Genomic DNA, 25,358 nt, shown 5'->3' with positions numbered 1-25,358 from the left:
GAGGAGGGGCGCCCGAGGACGAGCCGCCGGCAAGGGCTCCCCGGGCGGCGCGCCGGGCAGGGGGCGCTGCGCGGCCCGAGGAGGGGCGCCCGCGCGCGGGCCTGCGCAGTAGACGCGGCGCGGGCGGCCGCCGGGCCTTCCCCGACGGCCCCGGGGAGGCCCCAGGGGACCGTCTCTCCACCGGTGGGCCAGGAGCCCTGCGGGTCTTTTCGCGGCCGAGGACTTGTTGCATATGCTTTTAGTCCTCTTTGCTGGTGTTTTATAATTGAAAAGCAAAATCCCCCAAATAGCGGGGGTTCGCAGGCTCCGGGTTATGTAACCTCTAAGTGATGAGAAGACAGACGAAGGTTCCTGAATCTCGGCGTCAAGCCAGGGCTGGGCAGGGCCTTAGGAAGAACCCAACCGGTCCAACAACCCTGTCGGAGTAGGGGAGCCCGCTCCTTCTACGGTGGCTCACCTTGACCCAGAGTTTTGCCCTTCCCATGCCCACCTCAAACCTTTAATTGCAAGGTGACCCTCACCTTTAAGGCCGGCAGATCCGGTCTCTCTCACTTGCCGGGCAGCTGCTGCCCACTCTGCCCCCGTCGTTTTCTCAGGGCTGCCACCCTGGCACCGGCTGTCATTTCTGGGACCTGGGCCTTTTGACCTCTTCCGAGAACACCCTCCACCCCCACTACTCCCTTCCTTTTGTTCAAAGCTTACCGTTCAACCTTCAGAAACTTCTCAGAGGAAGTCTTTGTAACCATCCACCTGGATTTTGGTCATTCATCCATTCCCTCAACCATTAACCTACCGGATGGTGCAGAGGCCAGGGCTGCCGTTGGAGGAGCAGAAATTTCCCTGATAGAAAAAGACTGTGGAGCAAGAGGAGCAATTTTAATTTGACTAAAATTCCATTCGGCCCCCATCTTGCCATCTGCCACATGACCCCTACACAGTTTCTTCCCAGACGTGTTTCTAGGGGTCAAAAATGATTTCCTCTCTTTTCCACGTGGAATCTGAACATAAGATGTCAGGATGGCAGTTTTCAAATATGGTAAAACACTATTTATTATTTGTTGGCATGTTTCATACAGGTTGCTCTAGACTGGATAAGGTTCTAGTATAACCCTTTCGCGGTGCTCTCCAGATCACCGCTACTGCCGTTCTCAGGAGGAAAAGAATTATTCTGTTATCTCAACTCCAGTTCCCTTTCACTCGACTTGTAATCACAGAATGCCAGCTATGGGGTCCAGGTCTTTCACTTTACATGTGGCAAACACCCAGAGTCTTGGCTGAGTGACTTGGCCACGGTGACACAGCTAGTTAGCGGCAGAGCAGACAGTGATCAGGGCTTTGTAAGCGGTAGTAATAACCAATACATAAGAAGTGATCAGGGTGCCTGGTGTGACAGAGTGGGAGGGTCCTGAGTTACCTACCAGCGATCTGCAAACACCTGTGGAGTCCTGGCCAATCAGTTATTCTCTCTGGACTGCGGTTTCCTCCTCTGTGCAGACGTCTAACATTCGTTGTCCATCTCATGGGTTATTGTGAGGCCATGAGATCAGGGCTGTGGAAGGGCTTTGTAAGCTGTAGTAATAACCAATACATAAGAAGAATGGACACTTCTAGAACTCTTTTCATGGTTGCCCCAGCACAGTTCTAAGTCCTCTCTGGGAGGTAATTTCTATTATTTCTCCATTTTGCAGATGAGGAAACTGAGGCACAGTGGAACCTAACTTCCCAAGGTCACCCATCTGTGACTCGAGATGCCAACTCCAGAGTTTGTGTTCCAGCTGGCTAAACAAACTGACTCTGGCTGACTGTATCATTCCATAGCCCACCACGAAAAGGGCCATAAGCTTGTGTCCGTCACCTCGTTCTTTCTGCCCCTTGGTCAGTCGCTCCCTTGTCTGATCATGCCCATTCAGTAGCTGGGTTTCCCTGAGGAACGGCCCCTCTCCCAGTCCTTCCTATAACAGCCATCCTATCAGGGACCTGGAGAAACGCCCTTCTGGGGTCACCTGTTGGTTAGGGTGAGTGGTCCTTTGGCACCTGACGCACCCCAGCTGAGTCTGAGTGTCTTCGTCTCCAGGCAGCGGGGCTTCAGCCAGGCCCGTAGAGAAGCAAAGAGCTTCCACCCGAGAGCAGATGAGGGGAGAGATGGCCTGCCATTTCCGTGGCTGAGGATTGGGGTGATAAGAAACGCTGGCAGATGCCAAAGAGCAATGCAGTCATTTCCGCCATGCACAGCCCTGCCTTTGTCATGCTGAGCCGTGCTTGAGGGCACTTGCCTTTCATCCTTTCTCCCTCCTTCCTTAGTTATTTAACTGGACAGATTAACTCATTTACATTTATTGTGATTTCCTTTTTTGGTAACAACTTGGTTGAGATATAATTCACAGATCATACAGTTCTCTCACTTGAAGTATACAACCATCACCACAAACAAATATAGAATGTTTGCGTAACCTTCAAAAGAAACCCTAGAGAATACAATATAGTATCCTTTAGCTATTACTCACCAACCCTCCATTTCCCCGTGCCTTAAGCAACTACTGATGATTTTCTTTCTATCTTTATCGATTAGCCTATTCTGGACATTTTATATGAATGGAGTCATATAATATGTGGTCTTTCATGTTTAGTTTCTTTCACTGAGCATCAAGTTTTCAAGGTTCCCCCATGTTGTAACATGTATCAGTATCTCATTTCTGTTTATGGATAAATAATATTCCACTGTATGGACAGATCACATTTTGCTTATTCATTCATCAGCTGATAGACATTTGGATTGTTTCCACCTTTTGACTGTTACAAGTAATGCTGCTAGGAATATTCAGTGTAAGTTTTTGCACAGACACATGTTTTCATTTCTTTGGGGTCTATTTCTTGGAGTGAAATTGCTGTGTCAAATAGTAACTCTGTATAGACTGTTCTAAAGTAGCTGCATTATTTTACTTTCCATCAGCAGTACAAGAAGGTTTTGATTTCTCCACATTCTTGCTAGTACTTACTATTGCCTGTCCTTTGATTATAAGTATAGTGCATGCAAAGTGATATTGTGGTTTTGATTTACATGTCCCTAGTGACTAATGATGTTGAGCTTCTTCCATGTGAGTATTAGACATTTTGAGACCTTCTTTAGAGAAGTGTCCATTCAAATAATTGCCCAGTTTTTTAATTGATTTGTTTTCTTCTCTGTTGGGTTATAATAGTTTCTTATATATTCTAGACATAAATCTCTTATCCATATGTACTTTGCAAATATTTTCCCCATTCTAGGGACTGTCTTTCACTTTCTTGGTAGTGAAACACATTTAAAAATTGAAACACATTTACAAATTGTGATGATGTCCAAACATCTATTTTTTTCTTTTGTTGCTCATGCTTTTGGTATCATATCTTAAGACACTACTGCCAAATCTTAGGTCATGAATATTTATCCCTGTGTTTTCCTCTTAGAGTCTTGTGGGTTTGGCGCTGATGTTTTGGTCCTTGGTCCATTTTGAGGCAGTTTTTGAATGGTGTGAGACTAGCATACGCCTTATTTTTTGTTCGTCGCTATCCAGTTTTCCCAGCATCATTTGTTAAAGAGTCTATTCTTCCCCATTTAATTGTCTTCACACCCTTGTTGAAAATCAGTTGTCCACAGATGTATGGGTTTATCTCTGAGCTATCAATTATTCCGATGATTTAGATGTCCATCCTTAGGTCAATATCACACTGTCTTCATTACTTTCACAGTAACCTTTGAAACAGGGAAATGTTAGGCCTTCAACTTTGCTTTTTTTTTAAGATTGTGTTTGCTGTTCTGAGTGACTGGAATTCTGATAGACATTATGCTGACTTTATGAATCAGTTTGGGAGGTATTACCATCTTAATAATATTGTTTTTCTTTCCTTTAACATGGATTATCTTTGCATTTATGTATGTTTTCTTTAATTTCTTTCAATGATTTTTGTAGTTTTCAGAGTGTAAGTTTTGTAATTCTTTTATTAACTATGTTCCCAAATGTTTTATTCTTTATGATGTTATTACAAATGGAATTGTTTTCTTAATTTTATTTTTGGGTTGTTCCTTGCTAGTGTATGGAAATACAATTTTATTTTTGTATATTGATCTTATATTCTGTAAGCTTACTGAACATATTTATTAGTTCTGATTTTTTTTTTTAGCAGGTATCTTAGAATTTTCTGTATATGAGATCATGGCATCAGTGAATAATGATAGCTTTATTTTTCCCTTTCTAATCTGGGTGCCTTTTCTTCCATTTTCTTGCTGTAGGTATTTTCACAGGTTCATTACACATTGCCCACAGGGAGCTTTCTTCGAGGGGGCAGGCTGGGTGGGCTGCTGAGGGCCTAAGGGAAAGGAGCCGGCAGAGCACGTTTGACTCAGAGGACAGTTTAGACCCTGCAGTTAGTTCCTACACCCCCATTCCTCTCATGTTGCTTCACACACTTAAGTTATTTTTAAATACACATCTTTAAAGAATTAAGAAAACTTCTGTGAATATGATTAATGATGTGAAAATATGTTTATCTCAGGAATATTTAAAGTGGCCTTTTTTAAAAATTAATTTTTACTGGAGTATAGTTGAGTTACAATGCTGTGTTAGTTTCAAGTGTACAGCACAGTGACTTAGTTAGACAGATATTGTTATCCACTCTTTTTCAGATTCTTTTCCCTCACAGGTCATTACAGAGTACTGAGTAGAGTTCCCTGTGCTATGCAACAGGTCCTTATTAGTTATCTATTTTATGTTTAATAGTGTGTGTACATCAACCCCGATCTCCCAGCTTTTCCCTCCCCGCTCCTTTCCTCCTTGATAACCACAAGTAAAGCGGCCGCTCTGATCGGTTCTATGTGGTGGAGAGCTTCCCTCGGCCCCAGTGTGCAGCTCCCCTGACACCTAGGAGGGTCTGTATTGAAGGTGTATCATATCTGTGTGGTTTTTACTGTTTTGATTTCTCCTTGGTATTGCAGCAGAAGCACACACGGGAATATGGAAAAATCTTCAAGTCTCACTTTGGTCCTCAGTTTGTAGTATCTGTTGCAGACCGAGAGCTGGTGGCTCAGGTGCTCCGCGCGGAGGGGGCTTCGCCCCAGAGAGCCAACATGGGGTCCTGGCAGGAGTACCGAGACCTGCGGGGAAGATCCACTGGCCTTATCTCTGCGTGAGTATGTGGAGCCAGGCTGAGCCTCAGCAGGAGCCGGGAGCTGGGGAGACTCCCTCCCTGAATTACCGGGCTCCTAAAACCAGCTATTAATAAAGCACAGAACTCCCAGGGGAGCAGTCTCAAAAGAGCCTCTTGTGTGGTCTCCTGAAATCTCCTGAAATCCTCTGGGAAGAGATTTGATGGCAGGGACAGGTGGGAGGTCCCACTGACCAAGTGATGGAGAGAAACTGTTTCTCAAGCAACACTTCGTGGCTTTAGGTGTCCACCTGATGACCACCAAGGTGGCTGAAGCTCACAGAGCCCATCTGTGGACTGGGGTAAGGGTGGTGAGCTATTGTAGGAGACCTCCAGGAGGGTCTCAGAACGTCAGCATTTATTGCCTTGTGATATTTCTGTCTCATAACCGCTATGGTTATTGTTTTGTTTTTATACACCTTTGTGTCTTCCGAGAGTGAATCGGCACAGCCTCAAGCAGGGAGGAGAGCACAGTGCATCCGCCGACCCCCTGGCCCAGTTCCCATCAGTCCAGAGATTCTTGCCTACTTGTCCTTATATGTGTGTCCTTATACATGAGCTGGGGAGTGACACCATCACTCCCTTCTCTGCGGTGTCTGTCCTATCGTCATTCCATTTGGATTGGCAGATCTTGTTGACTACTGTTAGGACATTTTTGCAGAGATAGTCTGAATTCTTTCCCAGAATATTGATATAAGTAAGATTATTTGGAATTCACTTTATTCTAGGGAGGGTGAACAGTGGCTCAAGATGAGAAGTGTGTTGAGACAAAGAATTCTGAAACCGAAAGATGTGGCCATTTTTGCAGGAGAAATCAACCAAGTTATTGCTGATTTAATTGAAAGAATCTACTTCCTCAAGAGCCAGGCGGAAGATGGAGATACAGTGAGCAACATCAATGACCTTTTCTTCAAATACTCAATGGAAGGTGAAGTGAAGTGAATTCAGGTGGTGGGAAAGATGGAAGAGTGGACGTTTGCCAAAATATGTTTGTTATCATTGAGCATTTCCTGCATCCCAAACAATGTGCTAAGCCCCATATGTATGTATGTGTAATCCTCACAGTACTAACGGAACCAGATTGACCACCACTGTTTTACAAATGGGGAAACGGAAAAAATACTGTCCATTTTTAATGGCAGAAACTTTGTTTCAAATTCAGGCCTCCCTAACTCAAGAACCATGCTCCTAATTACTACACATTTACAATTTAAAAAGCAACAGAGGGACATCCCTGGTGGCCCAGTGGGTAAGACTCTGCGCTCCTAATGCAGGGAGCCTGTTTGATTCCCGGGCAGGGTATTAGAAATCCCACATGCTGCAACTAAGACCTGGCACCGCCAAACTTAAAAGACGCAGCAGAAATTGAGAGGGTGTGTACTACAGTCATTCTAGCTTTTAAAACCCTTGTTAGATGGGTAGTACATTCCCATGGTTCAAAAACCAAACCCAAAAGGTGCTCATGGAAAGGTTTCCTTCTCTCCTGACCCAGCTAGGTCACCAGTTTCTTCAAGGGATGTTTTATATATGTACAAAGAAATACATTGGAGTCTTCTTTTTACTTAAAAAAAAAAAAAAGGTAGCATACCAAACATTTTTTCTGAACCTGAGGTTTTTGGGAATTCTATTAGGTTTCCCACTTTTACTATTTATTTGCAGGCTAAGGATTGCACCCATGTCCCTTGCAGTGAGAGGGCAGAGTCTTACCCACTGGGCAACCAAGGAAATCTAGGTTTCCTGTTAAAAAATGAGTTGAGCTTGCTTCAAATTTAATCTTTAAGTTAACTTTTTAAAGTTCTGGCATTAATGTTCTCTAAAAATAGTCACAAAATCAACAGAGAAGAAATCCTGCTCTTCCCTGGTTCTTGGCAGCCCTTTCCTCTGCCCTCTTAGCTCTTGGGTCTGGGGCTCCCCGATGTGTGGCCAGGAAGAGCCACCTTTTAACTCCCCAGACTCGAGCAATTGGCTGAAAGGTTGGGAATTTTGCTTCGTGGGTCTTGAACAGACTGTTGAACTGAGGGCATGGTGAGGCCGAGCGCACCACGTCCTGAGGGTCAGAACCTGGTAGAGGAAAACCTCGGGGGTAGCACTTGGACGACTTTGGGAGCTACTTTTATGGCCAGGTAGCTTTTGTTGATTCTGTGGATAATCTGGAAGGACAAAAGCTGTAACCTCTCCCCTGTGCAGGAGTGGCCACCATCCTGTATGAGAGTCGCCTGGGCTGCCTGGGAAACAGCATCCCGCAGTTGACCGCAGACTACATCGAGGCCCTGGCGCTCATGTTCTGCACGTTCAAGACCTCCATGTATGCCGGCGCCATCCCTAAGTGGCTCCGCCTGCTCATTCCCAAACCCTGGCAGGAATTCTGCAGGTCCTGGGATGGACTCTTCAAATTCAGTAAGAGAAGAGTGGGGGCCCCTGCTGTAAAGCTGGGTGGGCCTGACCTCCCCGCTGCTTGTGTGTCTCACACTCACACAGACAGTGGGATCTCTGCAGGGGATGCCCTGGTGAAGTTATGTGCTGTTTGGACTCAAGACTTTTAGCCTGGTTTTCTGAAGGAGCAAAAAGCACATGGGTTGTGACCACAAGTAATGTGATTGATTTCTCATTTTTAAACTCTTTTAATTTTAACCAACATGCTTGGGATAGGTGCAAGTAAGTGTTGTCTATGGGAGATGATGTCTTTAGTCCAACATTCTGTCGTTGCTTAAATCATTGAAACATTCTCAATGGCAGCTTTTTTGGACAGAGACAAATTCATTTGTTGCTTACTGGGTGAAAACAAGCTGGGAGAAACCGTTTTGCTCCACCCCAAGTTGAGATGAACAAAGTAAGATTAGTTTTCTGATATGGTTAAAAATTTTAGTATAAAAGAATTTTCAAAGTGCAAGATTTCCAAGATGTCTAGAACAATGTTTTTAGAATAATATTAACATTGAAAGAAGTGTCTTGGATCAGCATTCATTTGATTTCTCTTTTTTTTGGCCAAACTGTGCTGCTTGTGGGGATCTTAGTTCCCTGACCAGGGATCAAACTTCATCCCCTGCATGAAAGCTTGGAGTCCTCCCTCATTTGCATATATAAGTTCTGACACATGTAGTATGCTAGCATCTTTCTGCAGTAATTTGGCCCTTTCCCTCATTCATTCTCCCTTCTGGAAACACAATGAAAAAAAAAGGATCTATATTCTTGTTACTCCACAGCTTGTTTGGTTATTGCCGTAGAGAAAGGAACATTTGCAAATACTTTATAGATTACTTTACAAGAAGAAGAGATATTTACTTTCTTTCTTTGGAGTATATGTAAGTACCTGCTGCTGCTACATCGCTTTAGTTGTGTCCGACTCTGAGCGACCCCATAGACGGCAGCCCACCAGGCTCCCCTGTCCCTGGGATTCTCCAGGCAAGAACACTGGAGTGGGTTGCCATTTCCTTCTCCAATGCATGAAAGTGAAAAGTGAAAGTGAAGTCTCTCAGTCGTGTCCGACTCTGAGCGACCCCATGGACTGCAGCCCACCAGACTCCTCCGTCCATGGGATTTTCCAGGCAAGAATACTGGCGTAGGGTGCTATTGCCTTCTCCATGTAAGTACCTAGTTGGGTTTGTTCAACAATTCATGAACCAGTAGCATCCCACCTTGCAAATAGAAGGCAGTTCCTAACCGTTATTCATTTATACGAACAAGCATATGGATGAAGTTCCAAGGTTGGTAAACCAATGGGGGCTGTCTAGCCTCTGAACCTGTCAAAAATTGAGAGAAGTTATTGGAGGGATGAAGAGGGAATTGAGACTGAAGAGGAGATTCTTTTTTAAAAACCCTTTTTATTTTGTACTGGAGTGTAGCTGATAAGCAGCATTGTGTTAGATTCAGGCGGACAGCAAAGGCGCTCAGCCACACACATGACATGAATCCATTCTCCCCAGACCCCGCTCCCTTGCAGGCTGCCGCACGGCATCGAGCAACGTCCCACGTGCTCTACGAGAAGCCCTTGTTGGTTGCCCATGTTAAATACAGCACTGTGTGCATGTCCATCCCAGCTCCCTAACCGTCCTATCCTCCCATCTTGCCCTAGTCGCCCTCCCCCACTGTAAGTTCTGTGAGTCTGTTTTGTAAATAATTTCATTTGTATCACTTGAAGAAGGGATTCTTAACCAAACTTCTTTCAAAAGAAACACTGTTTTCAAACAGGCCAAATTCATGTTGACAACAAGCTGAGGGACATACGGTGCCAGATGGAAAGAGGGGAGAGAGTGAGAGGAGGGCTGCTCACCTGCCTCTTCCTCAGCCAGGAACTGACACTGGAGGAGATCTATGCCAACATGACTGAGATGCTGCTGGCCGGTGTGGACACGGTGAGCTCTCACGGGTCCTTCTTTCTCAGCAGACACAAAATGCTTAGAGTCTAGGACCTTCCTAAGAGATCCGACGGACGGCAGATACTTTAAAAGGACTGTGCATGTTTGTACTAGCTCAACGTCTGCTTCGCTGCTGCACGTCTGCAGAAGAAAACTCCACTTTTTTCTTTCAAAAAATATATGTAAAATGTAAAACTAAGGTGCACAGTGAATTCTGTAAAGAACATAACCCAGTTCCACAATCATGCACAAAAGTAACAATTTTTTAAAGAATTTTATGACTTTTTTATTGAAGTGTAGTTGCTTTCCAATGTTGTGTTAGTTTCTGCTATACAGCAAAGTGAATCGGCCGCATGGTTAGGTGTATCCCCTCTTCCTTGGGTTGCCTTCCCATTTAGGTCACCAGAGAGCACTAACTAGAGTTCCCATGCTACATAATACGATTTAGAGTTTAAAATCCTGATTTGCAAACGTTTCTCCATTGTTTCATAATATCAGAAATGCAAAGGGCACCGATGTGAAAAGCCCTCTTATTTATCACCTAAAATATTCTGGGTTATGGAAAACTCCCCAGTTCATTTGATAAGGCCAGCATAACTTCAAAACCTGCTAAAGGAAGTGTAAAGAAAGAAATGTTTAATAAGCAGTTTGCTTTAATATGTGTATGTATCAATTTAAAATAAAATCTGAGTGAATAGATTCAATTAGTGTAGCAGATGGATAATGTACTATGACCACGGAGAGCTCCATATCAGAATGAAACAAAGCACTGTCCACTGATTTGGAGGGAATTCTGCACCCTCTTGCTAAGTGAGAAGTGGAGGCACAGAAAAGCGAGTATCCTGTGTTCACGTCGGTAAAACCAGCTTCGCCCCCGCCCCCGTCCACGCACAGGTCATCTCTGAGCGGTTGCTGGGCATGGGGAAAGTGTGGACCCTGCACATTGGATGGTTACCACGGGTTCCCTGACTGGGGCGGGGGTGCTACAGGGATGTTGAGAAAGAAAGTGGTGAAATAGGAAAAAGGAGGGCCAGGCTTTCAGAAATGTGGGGGAAAAGTCAGTTGCATGAAATAATGAAGATTAAGCAGTAAATGTAGTGATTGACTGTGCATGTCTATAAGTATCTTTCTGTTCCCACAGAATCTTCTGAAGTAGGTTTTATTATCTTTGATTAAAGGGTGGAAAGATGAAACAGCAAAGCTTACCCCAAGGTCTTTCCTTCACACGAGTGCTTCCTGGACTTGAGGAAAGCATGAATCTCCCTTTTAGAGGGAGGAAAAAACCTATGGTTGACATTTTTAGTGACATGATGTCACTTAAGTAAAAGCAGAAAAACTTCACCTAAATTCATTACTCTTATGGATCATCTTCAACAATAAAACAAAATGTATATCTATGAAATGCAACCTAATCAATGCAGTCAGTTCCAGCAATGACAATTCTAATTAACTGTGTGAATGTGACCCCGTGGCTTTGAGCGGGGAACGAATGTTGGAAGGCACAGCCCAGCCCTAAGCTGATTCAGATGTGTAGTACTCTTGCCCCCTCGTGGTAACTAAGAGTATCACCACGTGACAGAGGTGAGGGTGCAGAAAGGACCCATTCCTACCTGAAGGAAACTTCAGGAGACAAAAGCTTGCAACGTTATGCTCATTAAAAAAAAAAATGTTATTTTAAAAAGCCAACTTTGTTGTAGCCTAATTTGTGCATAACAAACTGCGTCCATTTAAGTGGTGCAATTCAATACAGATTGTTGACAGATACAGTATAAATACAAATGTTATCATTTTTTAAACCAACACCACAATCAAGATCCTGGACATTTTTATTATCTCTGCAAGTTCTTCACCCTCATTTCAGTCCATCCCTCCCATACCCCCACCCCTGGCAACAGCAGACACTGTACATCAGTTTGCATTTTTCTAGAAATTTGTATAAATGGAATCATATGGTATGTATTTTGTGTCTGGCTTCCTTCACACAGTGAAATGATTTTTGAGATTCATGCATGTTGTTGCCTATAAAGATATTTATTCTTTTTTTATTATTATTGAATAGTTGGCATCACTGATTCAATGGACCTGAGTTTGAGCAAGATCCAGGAGATAGTGAGGGACAGGGACACCTAGCATGCTGCAGTCCATGGGCTTGCAAAGAGTCAGATACGACTGAGTGACTGAACAACAATTATTGAATAGTATTCCATTGAACGGAGAAGGCAATGGCAGCCCACTCCAGTACTCTTGCCTGGAAAATCCCATGGATGGAGGAGCCTGGTGGGCTGCAGTCCATGGGGTCGCTAAGAGTTGGACACGACTGAGCGACTTCACTTTCACTTTTCACTTTCATGCACTGGAGAAGGAAATGGCAACCCACTCCAGTGTTCTTGCCTAGAGAATCCCAGGGACGGGGGAGCCTGGTGGGCTGCTGTCTATGGGGTTGCACAGAATCGTACATGACTGAAGCGACTTAGCAGCAGCAGCAGCAGCAGCAGCAGCATTCCATTGTATGGCTATACCACATTTGGTTTCTCCATGAATCTGTGATTTTAATAGAAATTTTCTGTTCTCTTGGTAGGAAGCATCTAATTTATTTCCTTACCATGAACTTGCATATTATATTACGTATTACAGTAGAGCTTGTCCTATAAACACTTACGGACTATATCCTCTAAAAATCCGTAATATCTATCGGAGGGAAATAATGTCAATGACTTACTTAAGTTAGTCTTTTTAGTTAAAAGGAAGGGCTCTTTACTGTGGAATGTCCTTGTTTACAAGCAAGTGAAATATAGTCACGTAGATAATAGTATTGATTTTAGTGAAAATCTTGGAACCTAGGATATAGAATAGAATTATTCTCAATAACCAGAAATTCCGTCTTCAATCTAAGAAGTGGTAGAAACAGTGATACTGCTTTGTGTAAATGCCGTCCAATGCCCATACGGTAGTTTGCTTGGTACGCAGACGGGAACAATGAACGGACCATTCATAGACCGGTGGCTGCCTGCTTTCCACCCCCACTGCCTGACTCCCACATCTCCTCCAGATTAGGGCAACCAGAGCAGGCCTGGCCCAGCCACGGGCCTGCGGCACACCGTTCTCAGCTTGATGGGCAGCCTCAGGCCCTTCCTAGCAAAACCCAAGTGACCCTTGTAAAGAAGGTTGCAGAAAGTTCTAGGCACAACCTCCAGGATTGACCAGCATTCCTGTGGGCTCACAGACTCTAGGGAAGAGGAGGAGAGTTGCTCTTCAATGATTTTTTAAAATTATTTTTAATTTTTTGGCCAAGTCATATGGCTTGCAGGATCTTAGTTCCCTGACCAGGGATTGAACCTGGGCCCTCGGCAGGAAAAGCACTGAGCCCTAACTGGGCCACCGGGGAATTCCGGCTCTTCATTGATTTTTAAAAAGTTCTAAAGTAATGTTTCCTGTAGCTCGTTATTGAAAAAAGCGCTTGGATCCCATAGCTGGTACTACTTTCCCAGGATATCTGGTGGAGTTAGGGGAATCGTCTTCTGTTTGGGTAAGGCATACAACGCCCTGACAGAGTTTCACCTGCACTTATTCTCTTGTGACCTCACGCCCAGTGTTTCCTGCTGCGGAAATCCTTGGCTTCATTCAAGACACGCGCCCATGTCTGCCGGTTTCTTTCTTAGACATCGTTCACGTTGTCCTGGGCAGTATATCTCCTCGCAAGGCACCCAGAAGTGCAACAGGCTCTGTACCGGGAGATCGTGAGGAATCTGGGGGAAAGGCACGTTCCCACGGCCGCAGACGTCCCCAAAGTCCCGCTGGTCCGAGCTCTGCTTAAGGAAACCTTGAGGTAAAAGGCTCAGCAAGATTTATGTCAAAAACTGTGTCCATTAAGTCTGATTCTTCATCATAATGATTGTGCCTTTGACTTAAAAACTGGGTCCTGAACCAGTACTCCAGTGACCCTTGGTGGCTGAAATGTTTAGGAAGGAGGGACTCAGGACCATTTTATTTCCTCTCTGCTCTCTTCAGAGCAGGAGAAAGGTGTTCTGTTTTAGAGTTGGAAAAATTCATTTCTTCATTAAGATCTTTATTACTCTTTTTTTGTGGCCACACCACATAGCATGTGAGGTGGAGTTCCCCCGCCAGGAACTGAACATGTGCCCTGCGTGCCCTGCGTTGTGTGAAACGTTAATCACTGGACTTCAGGGAAGGGCCCATGAAGGTCTTTAGAGCCACGCTCAAACTGTGCACTCACTCTGGCTTCACCAGCCGTTTCCCAGTGTGCTCCTTGAAGGATAAAGCAGAACCAGACTGGTCATCAGGAGAATGTACTGGGGTGTTTGGCCAGTTACCACATGTGTTTCCAAGATCCTATGGTCTTGTGTGAACCTCTGAGTTGGGCTGGAGATGCCAAGAAGTGAGGCTTGTCTGCTTCCCGACAGGGCTTTACCGACACAGGGAAGGCCAGAGCGTGAGGGATATAAGTGATGTTGGGCAGCCTTGGGTGGGAGGAGGTGGGATTAGGTGACCAGTGAAGGTTCTTCCTCCTCTGAGGATCAGGATCCTGACTTCCTCTGTGGAGGGAATGCCATAACAAGGAACAAAGGTTATTCACAAAATACTCACTAAAATAATTCTCTTAAACCTGACTTGATAATGATATTTCAAGTTGTATTGCATCCTCAATCTTCAGCATGCTATTTAATCTAAAAAAAAAAAAAAAAAAGCCAGTTGTGTGTTAACTGGTATTTGTCAATTAAAATTATATGCAGAGTTTTCGTAGGTCACCTCTCAGAGAGTCTGAAAATTGAAGTATATTTCTCAGAATTTATTTCCTGGAACCCTGAGTCCTAAGAACTATTCCTTGATAAAGAGTTCCCATGCATACATGCATTTCAGAAATTCAGAATTATTCCTCTTGGAAGCATAATAGCACATTAGAAGCTTTGCTTTGTGTTTTGTAATCTTTTTTGACTGTGAGACCTTTAAAAAAATTTTTATCTTTAACTGGAGGTTAATTGCTTTACAATGTTGTATGAGGCTTTTTTTGGGTCCTTCTGAGGATAACAAAGGTCCTTGCAAGATTTTCCCATTTATTTTTTTGGAAACTGAAAATAGCATTATATCCAGACTTTTAAATGTTTGGTAAACTATTCTGAAAGTCTCCACTCCTGTCTGGCCCCCGTTGGCTCTTTGCAGGCTGTTTCCAGTGCTGCCGGGGAATGGCCGGGTCACCCAAGAGGACCTGATTGTTGGCGGATATCTGATCCCCAGAGGCGTGAGTCTGCTGGACGCAGCGGGGCTGGCTGGGCTGGGGAGGCTGGGTTGGAAATTTGCTTCCACGCTTAGGATGTCCTTGTTCCTGTGTGAATATCTGTAGACTTCCTTTTCTTCTGCATGTGTTTTTAGGATGAAGATGGGGCTTTAGGAGCAAAGAGAGGTGTGGACTGTGTGATATTGCTCTGGCAAAAACAAAGTCAGATATTTCTGTAGCTCATATGACCATTCCACCCTCCCTGCCCTGGAGGCTTTGTGAAAGCAGTAGGTCCCTGAAGGACTTGAATTGCCTTCTCTGTGGTGGCATTGAGGTTCATTCAGGGTGGGGTGTGCTTTGGAGGGGGACCTACCATCCTGGGTCTGCGTGGCCTCTTGGGCCCTTACATGGCTTGTCTCAGCCCAGAGCACCTCTGGAGGGTCCGTCCAGCCAGGGCTATGGCCTCTGCTCTGCTTTCCCTGGATTACATTCTTTATTCCTTTTCTTATGGTTTGCACAGACCCAGCTGGCCCTCTGCCACTATGCCACATCCTATGAGGATGCGAACTTCCCTCGGGCCAAGGAGTTCCGGCCTGAGCGCTGGCTGCGGCAAGGAAACCTGCGCAGGGTTGACAATTTCGGGTCCATCCCCTTCGGCTATGGGGCTCGAAGCTGCATCGGGCGGAGGATTGCAGAGCTAGAGATCCACCTGCTCGTGATCCAGGTAAGACTTGGGGGCTCAGTGGCCCGTGGGCTTGGTCTAGGTGACTGGGCTCAGCTGGATCAAGACGTAGGCGGAAAAAAAGGAAAAAGAATTTTGAAAACTTTAAGAGCTTCCTGTTAAATCTTGTTTATATGTTAAAATGCCTCCTCCTTCCCTGCAGGATCCACCTCTAGTCACATGGCCACCTGCCTTGTCCTTGCTTCTTACCTCCTCGGAGTCACGTGGGCAGAACTGGGATGCTTGTGTGTGGGCGGGGATTAGAAGCTCCCATGGGAGCTCTGCAGATGGGTGCGAGGGAGGTGTTCAGGAGTGGCCCTCAAACAGTGTGGGTCAGCCTGTCATCAGGAGCTCCTGGCCACAGAGAGAGTCACTTAGTGGGTCTGGGGTGGGTTCCAGGTGGTTCTGAGGGCAGTGTCCGAGGGCTGCGCTCGGTCTAAGAAAATGCACATGCTGGGTGTGGGGGCAGCTCCACCCCTGTGGATGCTGTTCAAGTCCCGGCCTCCCAGGCTCCTCCCTTCTGAGCTTGTCATTCTTGTCACCAGGGAGGATGTCACGCTTGCCCCCCGAGACCCCTTCACCACCTCATTTTATGTGAATCAGCCTTTTACACAGTGGGGTGGTTCTCCAGCTTGTTTGGGTTTCAAAACCTCAGGCAGGCTTGGTTTTGGTGAGAGAAGACCTTACATGTGAATCTCTAAATGTGCAAGTGTTTACTTTTGTGCTTGTACAGAATCTGAGTTCAGGCTGCGGCAGGAAGTAAACAATGTCTGAAGGAAATTTTATAAAAGGAAACCTGTAGTAGAGAAAACTCTACCCATTAGCCTTTCCCGCAGATTTGGGAAGCCTGCCACGGAAAACCTTGGCCCAAGGTTCCGGAGCTACTGCTGTTGACCCCAGGCTTTGGAAGCGTGAGGGGATGACCTGGGGACCCATCTCCCCCTTTCACTGATAAGAAAGCTCAGTCTCAGGGAGTTGGAGCCACTTGCCATCGTTGTGGTATGGCAGGTGTGGGGCACTGGGCAGGAGTCCTGCCTCCCGCCTGCACTTCCCCACGTGTCACTGAGGTGCTTCCTGCAGGCTGTCGGAGCCTCGGGCAGAACACACAGGGATTGGGACCTTTGCAGACGATGGCATCAAAGAGCATAAGGGTTGGGGAAGCCTGGCCAGCCTGGCGGGGATTCTGGGTGGTTGGCATGGGGAGGCAGGCTTGGGGGAGGTGAGGGGCCACTGCCAGGGGAGGCTGGTGTGGAAGGGGTGGCTGGACCGTCACGCGGTCGTCCCGTCTCTATGAGCACGCGAGTGGCTGCAGCTCAGCAGGGCCGAGTTGTGTCTCTTCCCGCCATGAGCCCCACAGACACTAGCCAGGCTCAGTCGTGGACAAAGTGGAGACAGGTCCATGCAGAGGGGATGGCGGCTTCAGGCAAACGGACTCCAGTCCCCCCACTTCTGCCAGTTTGTGGTTCCGACACCATGGGCAGGCCGCTCCGCGACTCTCTGAGCCTGTTCCTCATCCACAAAGTGGGCCAGATACCTGCCTCTTGGGTGTGTGAGGGATGAAAGTGGTCTGTGCAGAGTCTGGGTGGCAGCCTTGGGGTTTGCACACCTGCTCTCGGTGTCTGCTCCCAGGGACTGGGGGGTTTGCACACCAGCTCTCGGTGTCTGCTCCCAGGGACTGGGAAGGCCCTGGCTCCCTCTGTGGTGTTGTGGGCTCCACGGGCACATCTCTGACGGGCAGAGTTCATTGCTTGCTGAGAGCTGTTCAGACAGCTGGCAGGGAGCTCACTGCCTCCTGGCTCTGGTGGCCTGGACAGTTACAGGGATGCCAAGGACAAGAGGCGGCTGAGGGCCCGGATAGGTGGACTGGGGAAGAGGGTCAGAAACAGCGTGTTTGGTGGTGGGGACGGGGGTTTTATTTGCTTCTGTTAACATACTCGTGTACCTGATGAAGTTCTTGCTTCAAGAGTTCTCATTTCTACTGCAAGTGTAGAGAGGGAAAATCATTATTTGTTATTGCCAAGAGAAAAGAAACAGGAAAGACACAGATAAGCAGCACTGAGAAGGAGAGGAAGGGCACACCTGCAAATGCAGAGGAGGACTATTTTTAAATCAAGAAAAGACTGCAAACTGCTATTCTTCTTTTTTTACAGACATGCCCTGTCACCAAACCAAGTATGTTCAGGCATGCAAGGATGGCCCACCTCAGGATAGAATTTATCCCAATGGAGAAATTAAAGGACAGAATTTTATGACCGTCTCCCAAAATAACTGATAAAATTCAACACCCATTCATGAAGAAAATCTCTTAGCACAACAACAATGGAAGGGCTTTCCTTCAGCAAATAAATAGTGTCTATCCCAACAGAACAGAGACAGTGCCTGTGGCCTGTGGGAAGGGATGGATTGGTTTTAATGCTGCAATAATAACATGTTTTCTTGAAATCAGGAACAAGACATTCATATCGCACAGCGAATGTTTGAAAGATACACCACTGCTCCTTGGGAGCCAGAGTCTTGAAGTGGAATGGGAGCCCTGGTTTTTGCTTTTCTGCCTCCTGCATAGTTTTACTTTTTCAGTGAGCGTGTACTGCCATTCAGAAAGGCAGAACATCCGTGTGGGATGTTGGACTTAGGGTGAGAAGTGCGTGTGACTCCTCCCACTGCCGCAGGGGGATGTACCAGCAGTTCTGTGAGGTCACAACAAAGAGTCAGAGACTCGATGTTGAGGAGGTGGCATCTCGATGCCAGAGCGTTCTAGATCTGCCTGCACACAGGTCATTGCGCTTGGCTCTCTGACGATGGCAAGGGGGTAGTTCGGTCTGTGTCTTCATTGCACCCCCGTTCCCTGCCTGACCTTACCCAGCTCACCTGAAGGACCCATCAGGGCATACTGTTGCTTTGCCTGGGAGACGAGGCTGGAGAGTCGAGGTGGAGCGGGTTGGGGCGTCCGCATCCCACGTGATGATATAAGTTCTCCAGCACCTGTGCTCTGTTAGGTGGTTGGAGTGGGGAGGGAAGAGTGGCTATCTGCCCCTTGCACTGTCCCCACGGGCTATGAGCCAGGCCCTGCCTCCCCTCCAGGGACCAGTGCAGCTCTGACAGAGGTCCATAGAGGAGGCTGCCTTTTTTTTTCCTCTAACCCTAGAGGTGATTTTGAAAATCAGGCCATGGCCAATTGATGGGGAGATTAGTGCTTGAGGCTGATGGATACTTAGGTGCTCTTTAAAGCTGGTCAGGTAGATACTTTGCAGTTTCACCCTGAGAGATAGGACTACTTCTGCTTTGGAACCATAGAAGTGAGAAATGGAATCAGAGGTGCAAATGAAGAATATTTAAATTAAGGACAGTAATGGATGAAGTCTGGATGCTCTGCCTCCTCCTGACAGCTGTGTGTGTCCCACCACTGAGGTGGCTGCAGATTCTAAACCTTGGAATTTCACTTTGTTCTTTTCTCCTTTCTCCCTTGATTCCTTCTTTTTCTAGACCTACAGTGGAACCAATAGAGCTGGAATTTTGAGCTGGCTAATAAAATATAAGTTATTTGAACATTTTGTTACCAAGCAAAGTTCATGTGCTCAACACACAGTGAGGCCAAACCAACCAAAACATCAGACTTCGGAGCAGTAAACGGTTTATTACAGAGTCAAGTAGGAAGAATGGGTGGCTTGTGCTCAAAACCCTTGATCTAGTCAATGGTTTGGGGGGGAGAAACTTTTCTAGGCAAAATTTGGGGTGAAGCTGCAGGGTGCATGACTTTCTTCTATTGGTTGATGGTAAGTTGACAGGGTAGTGCTCCAGAATCTTGTGTTCAGCGTGAGTTTACCCTCTTCCACATAGGTGGGGTCCTTAGTTCTGCAGAAGAGCTCTAATATACTGTTATGTGTATCCCTTGAGGAGGAATCAGGACTCTGACTGCCGTCCCCTTGTTTCTGCACTACCTCCCTTCACTAATTAGTAACTGGGTGATTCCCTCTTTGGAACTCAGGGAAGGTCAAGGAGGCCTAATGAAGCCTATTTCTTTCAAGCAAGAAATGGGGGACATGAAGGCTTTTGTGCCCAGGAACCCCACAAAATCCTGCTCAGTTTCAATTCTCCCTGCATATCTTTGTTCCATGGACCTCACAGTAACTCATTGGATGTGCCAGACTCCCGAACAGGACATGACGCTGTTTCTCACATCTCTTGTTCCCTTGGTTTCCTGCAGCTGGAGCTATGATGAGAGTGCAGGTACTGCAGATTTTCTGCTATCCCAATTTTAAAACCCTTCTCTCTTTCTCTTTTTAGCTGCTTCAACATTTTGAGATCAAAACGTCTCCTTGGACTAAAACTGTTCATGCAAAAACCCATGGGCTGCTGATGCCAGGGGAGCCCATCCACGTGCGTTTTGTTAACAGAAAATGAGCCTGGTGTTTTTCACCCAGCCACCAGACCGACACACAGCAGGCGTCTGTGGGCCATGGATGACGGCAGGGGAAGAAAGAATCCCTTCTCGGGCCATCTTGGTAGTAGACTGGCCCCCTCGGTCCTGGGAAACTTTGAAATCTTTTTGCAAAGTAGTGTGAGAAGGTTACTTTTGCACTCCAGAGTCGCCTTTTTGTTGTTTGTTTTTTGAGTAACGGCTGTTGAGAGGCCGGTGGCGCTGAATTCTCAGGCCTCATACGGTGTCTTGCCCTTGGACCTACCCATAATCTCCTCTGCATTGGGGCCAGGAAGTGTTGGTATACTTACAGGGTCAGTGCTTGGACGCACCTTCTCTGATACTGCATCAGGACTGCATCTTAGGACAGAATTCCAACTTCTTATCTTGAAGAGGAAACATTAGAGGCTTCTGTAGAACAGACCTGTGGTTACCAAGGAGGGTGGGTGAGGGAAAGATTGGGAATGTAGAATTAGCTGTAGAGTACAGGAAACTGTATTCAGTATCCTGGGATAAGCCATAATGTAAAGAAATATGAAAAGGAATGTACATATATGTATAACTGAATCACTTGGCTGTACAGCAGAACTTAACATTGTAAGTCAACTATAATAAAATAAATGTTTAAAAAGACTGCTTCTATAATACTATAATTATGGGAAGTGACTCATGGGGATTTGAGCCAACATGCCAGGACTTGAACACAGCCTAAATCTGATTGGAACTTGAACCAATGGTCTTTTGATTAGGATCACTCACCTGGGGTCTGGACTTCCTGAGGCTCAGGTTCTTTGTGTCTCAGTGCAGAAAGAATTCAGTGAGAGACAGAGTAACAGGTAAGAGGTGGGTTTGTTTAGAGAGAGACACATTGCATAGACAGCATGCAATCTATCAGCAGGCAAGAGTGGCCCGGGGAGAAACACACTCCCTATTCTCCTCCTGGCCAGAGTCTAAACCTCCTGCCCAAACTTCCTGTTGTCCCCACCCTCGTGTGTGCAGTCTCCTCCCTGTGTGTCCAGGCCTGTGTGGGGAACTTTTTCAGGTGATGTGAGCTAGGCTCTGGTCTCTGGACCCTGCAGACTCTGAGTAGGGGATGGGATCAGGCTCCCTCTGAGAGGCTCCAGAAGGCCCCCCCGCCTCCCCCCGGCACTCATCTGGCGAGGGTTGTAGCCCCCAGTCTGGGGTTAGGGAGGAGAATGTGGGGTCCCTGCCATGCTCTGTTTGCAGTTCGCTTTGTTTGCAGCCATTGCACCCTTACTGGAAAAGATACAGTCCAAGGGGAAGTCCTTGTCCCTCAGTCACCACTCCTGTCCACAGAGGTGGGGTCTGGCCTTTGAGCTGACACTGGAGACAGGACCTGCTGATGTGGGCGTCTGTGCTTGGCTTTCTCATTCTTTCATACCAGAGGCGGTGCTGGTCTAGAATGGACCCTGAACCCTCCCTTGAGTGGAATGGGATTGGGGTGGGGAGCAGATCCCGACAGACACTTAGAGCCCCACCCATTGCCACGTCTTCTAGTTCTGCAGACCTTTTATTTAAAGTGCTGATTTAATGGTCCTGGGATCTGTATTCTCGCCAGGGAAACCCCATGGACAGAGGAGCCTGGCAGGCTACAGTCCACAGGGTTGCAAGAGTCGGGACATGACTTAGTGACCAAGCAACAACTGTCTGATGTGGAAACTTGCTCTGTGGCTTCATACAGGGTTAATTTATGAAAGTGTTCCGTGATGCTTGCTGGAGGAAGTGCTCCATATCTGTCTTGGTATGTCAGGCTTGCTATTGTGCTGCTGAAAACATCTGTAAGCTTCCTAGTGTTTGCCTCTCCGTCATGAAGAAGAGTGTCTTAAAAATCCCCACTCTAATTGTGGAGTTGTCAGTTTTTGCATAATGCAGCTTCAGTTATGTTTATTAGGGGCATCTGAGTATTGTTTTATCTTTCTGGTGAACTGTTCCATTTATCATCATGTAGTAACTCTCTTGATCCCTCCAGGTACTTTCACCTTAGAGTATATTTTTATCTGACAGTGACTTAGGTATTCCAACTTTATTTTATTTGCCTGGCACTTCTATGCCTATTAGTTCCCTTTCCCCCCTCTCTAGTCTTTTACTTTTAATAATATTGTCTTCTTCTTGTTTTAGATGTGTCTCTTGTAAACAGAAGGTAGCTGGATTTTTTTTTTAAAAATCCCACTTGGTGATCTCTGTCATTTGACTCTTTAAAAAAAATAATAATAATTGAGGTATACTTGATTTACAATGTTGAATCACAACAAAGTGATTTGGTTATACATATCTATATATACATTGTTCTTCATATTCTTTTCCATTATGGTTTATTACAGGATATTGAATATAGTTCCCTGTATTATACAATAGGACCTTGTTGTTTATCCATTCTATGTGTAATAGTTTGCATCTGCTAACCCCAAACTCTTACTCCCTCCCTCCCCCACCCCTCTTGTCATTTAACTCTTTTTTTTTTTTTTTAAGGAAAAAAATGTAATCCTGCCTCTCTTAGTGACAAAAATTTCAGAGAAGACAAAAATGGCAACAGACCTCTAGATGAAGATATCGTCAGAGTTATGATTAAATCATTACATTCCCTTGAACATGAAAGTGTTAGCTGTTCAGTCTTATCTTACTCTTTTCCACTCCATGGACTGCAGCCTGCCAGGCTCCTCTATCCATGGGATTTCTCGGGCAAGAATACTGGAGTGGATAGCTACTCCCTTCTCCAGAGCATCTTCTTGACTCTGATGCCTATTGGTGACAGCAGCTCCCTCCAACAGTGAAGATGTGGTTGGTGGGCAGTTTGCAAAGCCTCTCAGGGTCAGCTGTGCCCACCCCTGCTTTGAGAGGGTCTCTGCTGACCAGTTAAGTGCTGGCTGCTTACATAACCTTCTAGAAAAGGGACCCCCAGAATGACTTTCCTGGGCCTGCCAAGCCCAACCAGCCTGCCAGCCCAGCAGTGCAGACCAGATGGTAGCAGGGCTGAGGACTGTAGGGGAGACAGCACAGGAGGGTCGCCTTCATGCCCTGTGTGGGCCGCCCAGTGCCCAGTCCTTCTCCTTGGGGAGGGAGCCAGGCCAAGTCCCTATCCCCACTCCTAGCCCTCTTTTTCATCTCTGGTGATCCAGGCAGGGCCTGCCTTTGTGGAGCATCCCTGAGGGCCATGGTGCTTTGCTCTTGATAAGATGGGAAGCTCTTGGAAGACCCTGACCTAAGTATGGCATGATCAGATTTTGGCTTTGCAGAGTCCCTGGCTCTGCTGGTGGGGAGGGGAGGGGAGACAGCCAGAGCAGGAATCCTCTCTGGCAGCTGAAGGGTGCGTAGAGTGGAAGTCAGACCCTTCCTGTGCAGGTGCTGGAGAAAATCAGGGCACCAGCTGCCCTGTCTGTTGCCTTGTAGACTTGCCTCAGGGTTCCTGGTCTTCAGGGCTTTCCTGATAGCCCAGCTGGTGAAGAATTCGCCTGCAATGCAGGAGACCTGGGTTTGATCTCTGAGTTGGGGAGACCCCCTGGAGGAGGGCATGACAACCCTCTCCAGTACTCTTGCCTGGAGAATCCCCATGGACAGAGGAGCCTGGTCGACTACAATCCATGGGGTAGCAAAGAGTCAGACATGACTGAGCGGCTAAGGTCAGCACAGCACTCCTGCATGGGACATAAAGCAACAGACTACACAAAGTGTAATGCTCTAAGAGGATTCAAGCTAACTATTAATGTATTAGCCAAGAGGCGTGTTTCCACTGAATTACTCAACAATGCATTCCTTTAGGACAGCCAAGAGATGAAAACACGTCCATGGTTATCATCAAAGTAGAAACATGAACACACCCACATACAGCCCTCCCTTCATACTTCTTCTGTCCCTCTGCTGCCAACGTAAACAAACAAGTCCTGACGTACACTTCTCAGAGATTGTATAACCAACCCCATGTCCAAGATGCTTTTTTAAAAATCAATGATAACAAAGATATTTAAAATTTGGTTAATTCAATAGCTCTATTTTTTAATCATGCTTTGTCACTTCAGGAGATCTACAAAGCTTAGATGTTGCAAAATAATGACATTTATCCACAGTAAACATAGGTACTTTACGAAAATGCACATGCAAGCGTATGGTTATGACCTAAAACTATCTTCTAGGTAATGGAGATACTAGCCAAAAGCCCTTCCGCTCACCCTTCTTCTGACCCTCCTCCAGCATTTTGGTGAAAACATACCAGAGTACATCTAGTTCCAAGAGGTGGATTAGCGTAGGCACTCCCAGAAGACACAGCCCTTCCTAAGAACCAACAAAAGGGCATTCATTAAGTGGTTATTTTACTACCTCTACTTTTTATATACTGTGGGCATTATGACTTGCTTATTCTTTATGGCACAGCAATATTAACTAAAATGCACAAACAGAACAGTGGCTCGACACTCTGAACGTGTCTAAAGATTGATGGGCGTTGAGCCCTTCTCTCTGCACGTCCTTCCCTGTCCCTTCCCTCCATCCCCACCACCCAGTAAAGAGTCAGCTTGCTCTCCAAGACTCGTTTAACAATTCCACTCCCCAAATACAACCATTCCTATAAATTAACAGAATAAAGTACTTAAAAGTGTTACTTTAACTCTCTACTTTCAAAATAGGTTGTGTACTTCTACACATCTAGAAAGGGTGGATGTTTCAAATAAGGACAGTCATGTCTGATTCTTTGAGACCCCGTGGACTGCAGCCTTCCAGGCTCCTATGTCCATGGAGATGCTCCAGGCAAGAATATTGGAGTGGGTTGCCATTTCCTCCTCCAGGGAATCTTCCCAACCCAGGAATCAGACCCTTGTTTCCTGGGTCTCCTGCATGGCAGGCGGGTTCTTTACACACTGAGCCACTTGGGAGATGTTTCAAATAAGGACTTAAGTTTGTCCACTATACATACAGTAGTGTTGAATAAACCGCCCACGTGTGACGAAGATTCTCTCCGAAAGTGTTTTCTATGAAGAAACATTCTAGTCTAGAGCGTTTCGTTGCTCCAGTTCCTCCTTTTTGCCATCCATCTAACAGTGGGCAGTGAGTATAGACATGTGTATCATTTACCTGTGATGGACAATTTCACTTCCAAACGTCCTTTTCAGGAGATGGCCTTTCAATGAATTTTAACACAAAGTGTAAAAAACGTGTTAATTTACTAACCCTACTTTTGTCAGACATTGGCAACCTCTTTGTTATCTAGAGAGTACAGACTAGATATTATAAAACTGGGACCTATTTGTTCAGTATATACATAATATATACAGTAAAGTTAAACTAAATGCATTTAATAGACGGAGCAATGGTAAGCTGAAATGTTCTAGTACACACTAACAAAGCATCATTTGCAATTTTCCCTCCAACCTCCCTCAACCCAATGAAAAAGTACAATATACTGTTCAGAGAGGAGGTTTAATAATTCCATTTCCAAAGACAGCG

The 25,358-nt window shown here is 46.0% G+C and overlaps 1 protein-coding gene across 1 annotated transcript in view; it reads left to right on the top strand.

The window, feature by feature from the left end:
- The window catches only part of LOC120854056 (cytochrome P450 27C1), a 21,136-nt gene extending 675 nt beyond the window's left edge, over positions 1-20,461 (top strand). Inside the window, exons 2-9 of the mRNA XM_040227870.1 lie at positions 4,970-5,160; positions 5,907-6,106; positions 7,366-7,575; positions 9,367-9,530; positions 13,193-13,359; positions 14,712-14,790; positions 15,287-15,490; positions 19,772-20,461. Coding sequence (XP_040083804.1) covers positions 4,970-5,160; positions 5,907-6,106; positions 7,366-7,575; positions 9,367-9,530; positions 13,193-13,359; positions 14,712-14,790; positions 15,287-15,490; positions 19,772-19,888 — 1,332 coding nt within the window. The 3' untranslated portion in view covers positions 19,889-20,461. The remainder of the gene's footprint in view (positions 1-4,969; positions 5,161-5,906; positions 6,107-7,365; positions 7,576-9,366; positions 9,531-13,192; positions 13,360-14,711; positions 14,791-15,286; positions 15,491-19,771) is intronic.
- The last annotated feature ends 4,897 nt before the right edge of the window (positions 20,462-25,358 follow it).

The sequence above is a fragment of the Oryx dammah genome, unplaced genomic scaffold, assembly GCF_014754425.2.
Source record: "Oryx dammah isolate SB20612 unplaced genomic scaffold, SCBI_Odam_1.1 HiC_scaffold_27, whole genome shotgun sequence".
Classification (NCBI taxonomy): domain Eukaryota; kingdom Metazoa; phylum Chordata; class Mammalia; order Artiodactyla; family Bovidae; genus Oryx; species Oryx dammah.
Note: the sequence above shows the minus strand (reverse complement) of the source record. Positions and strands in the feature narration are given on the sequence as shown.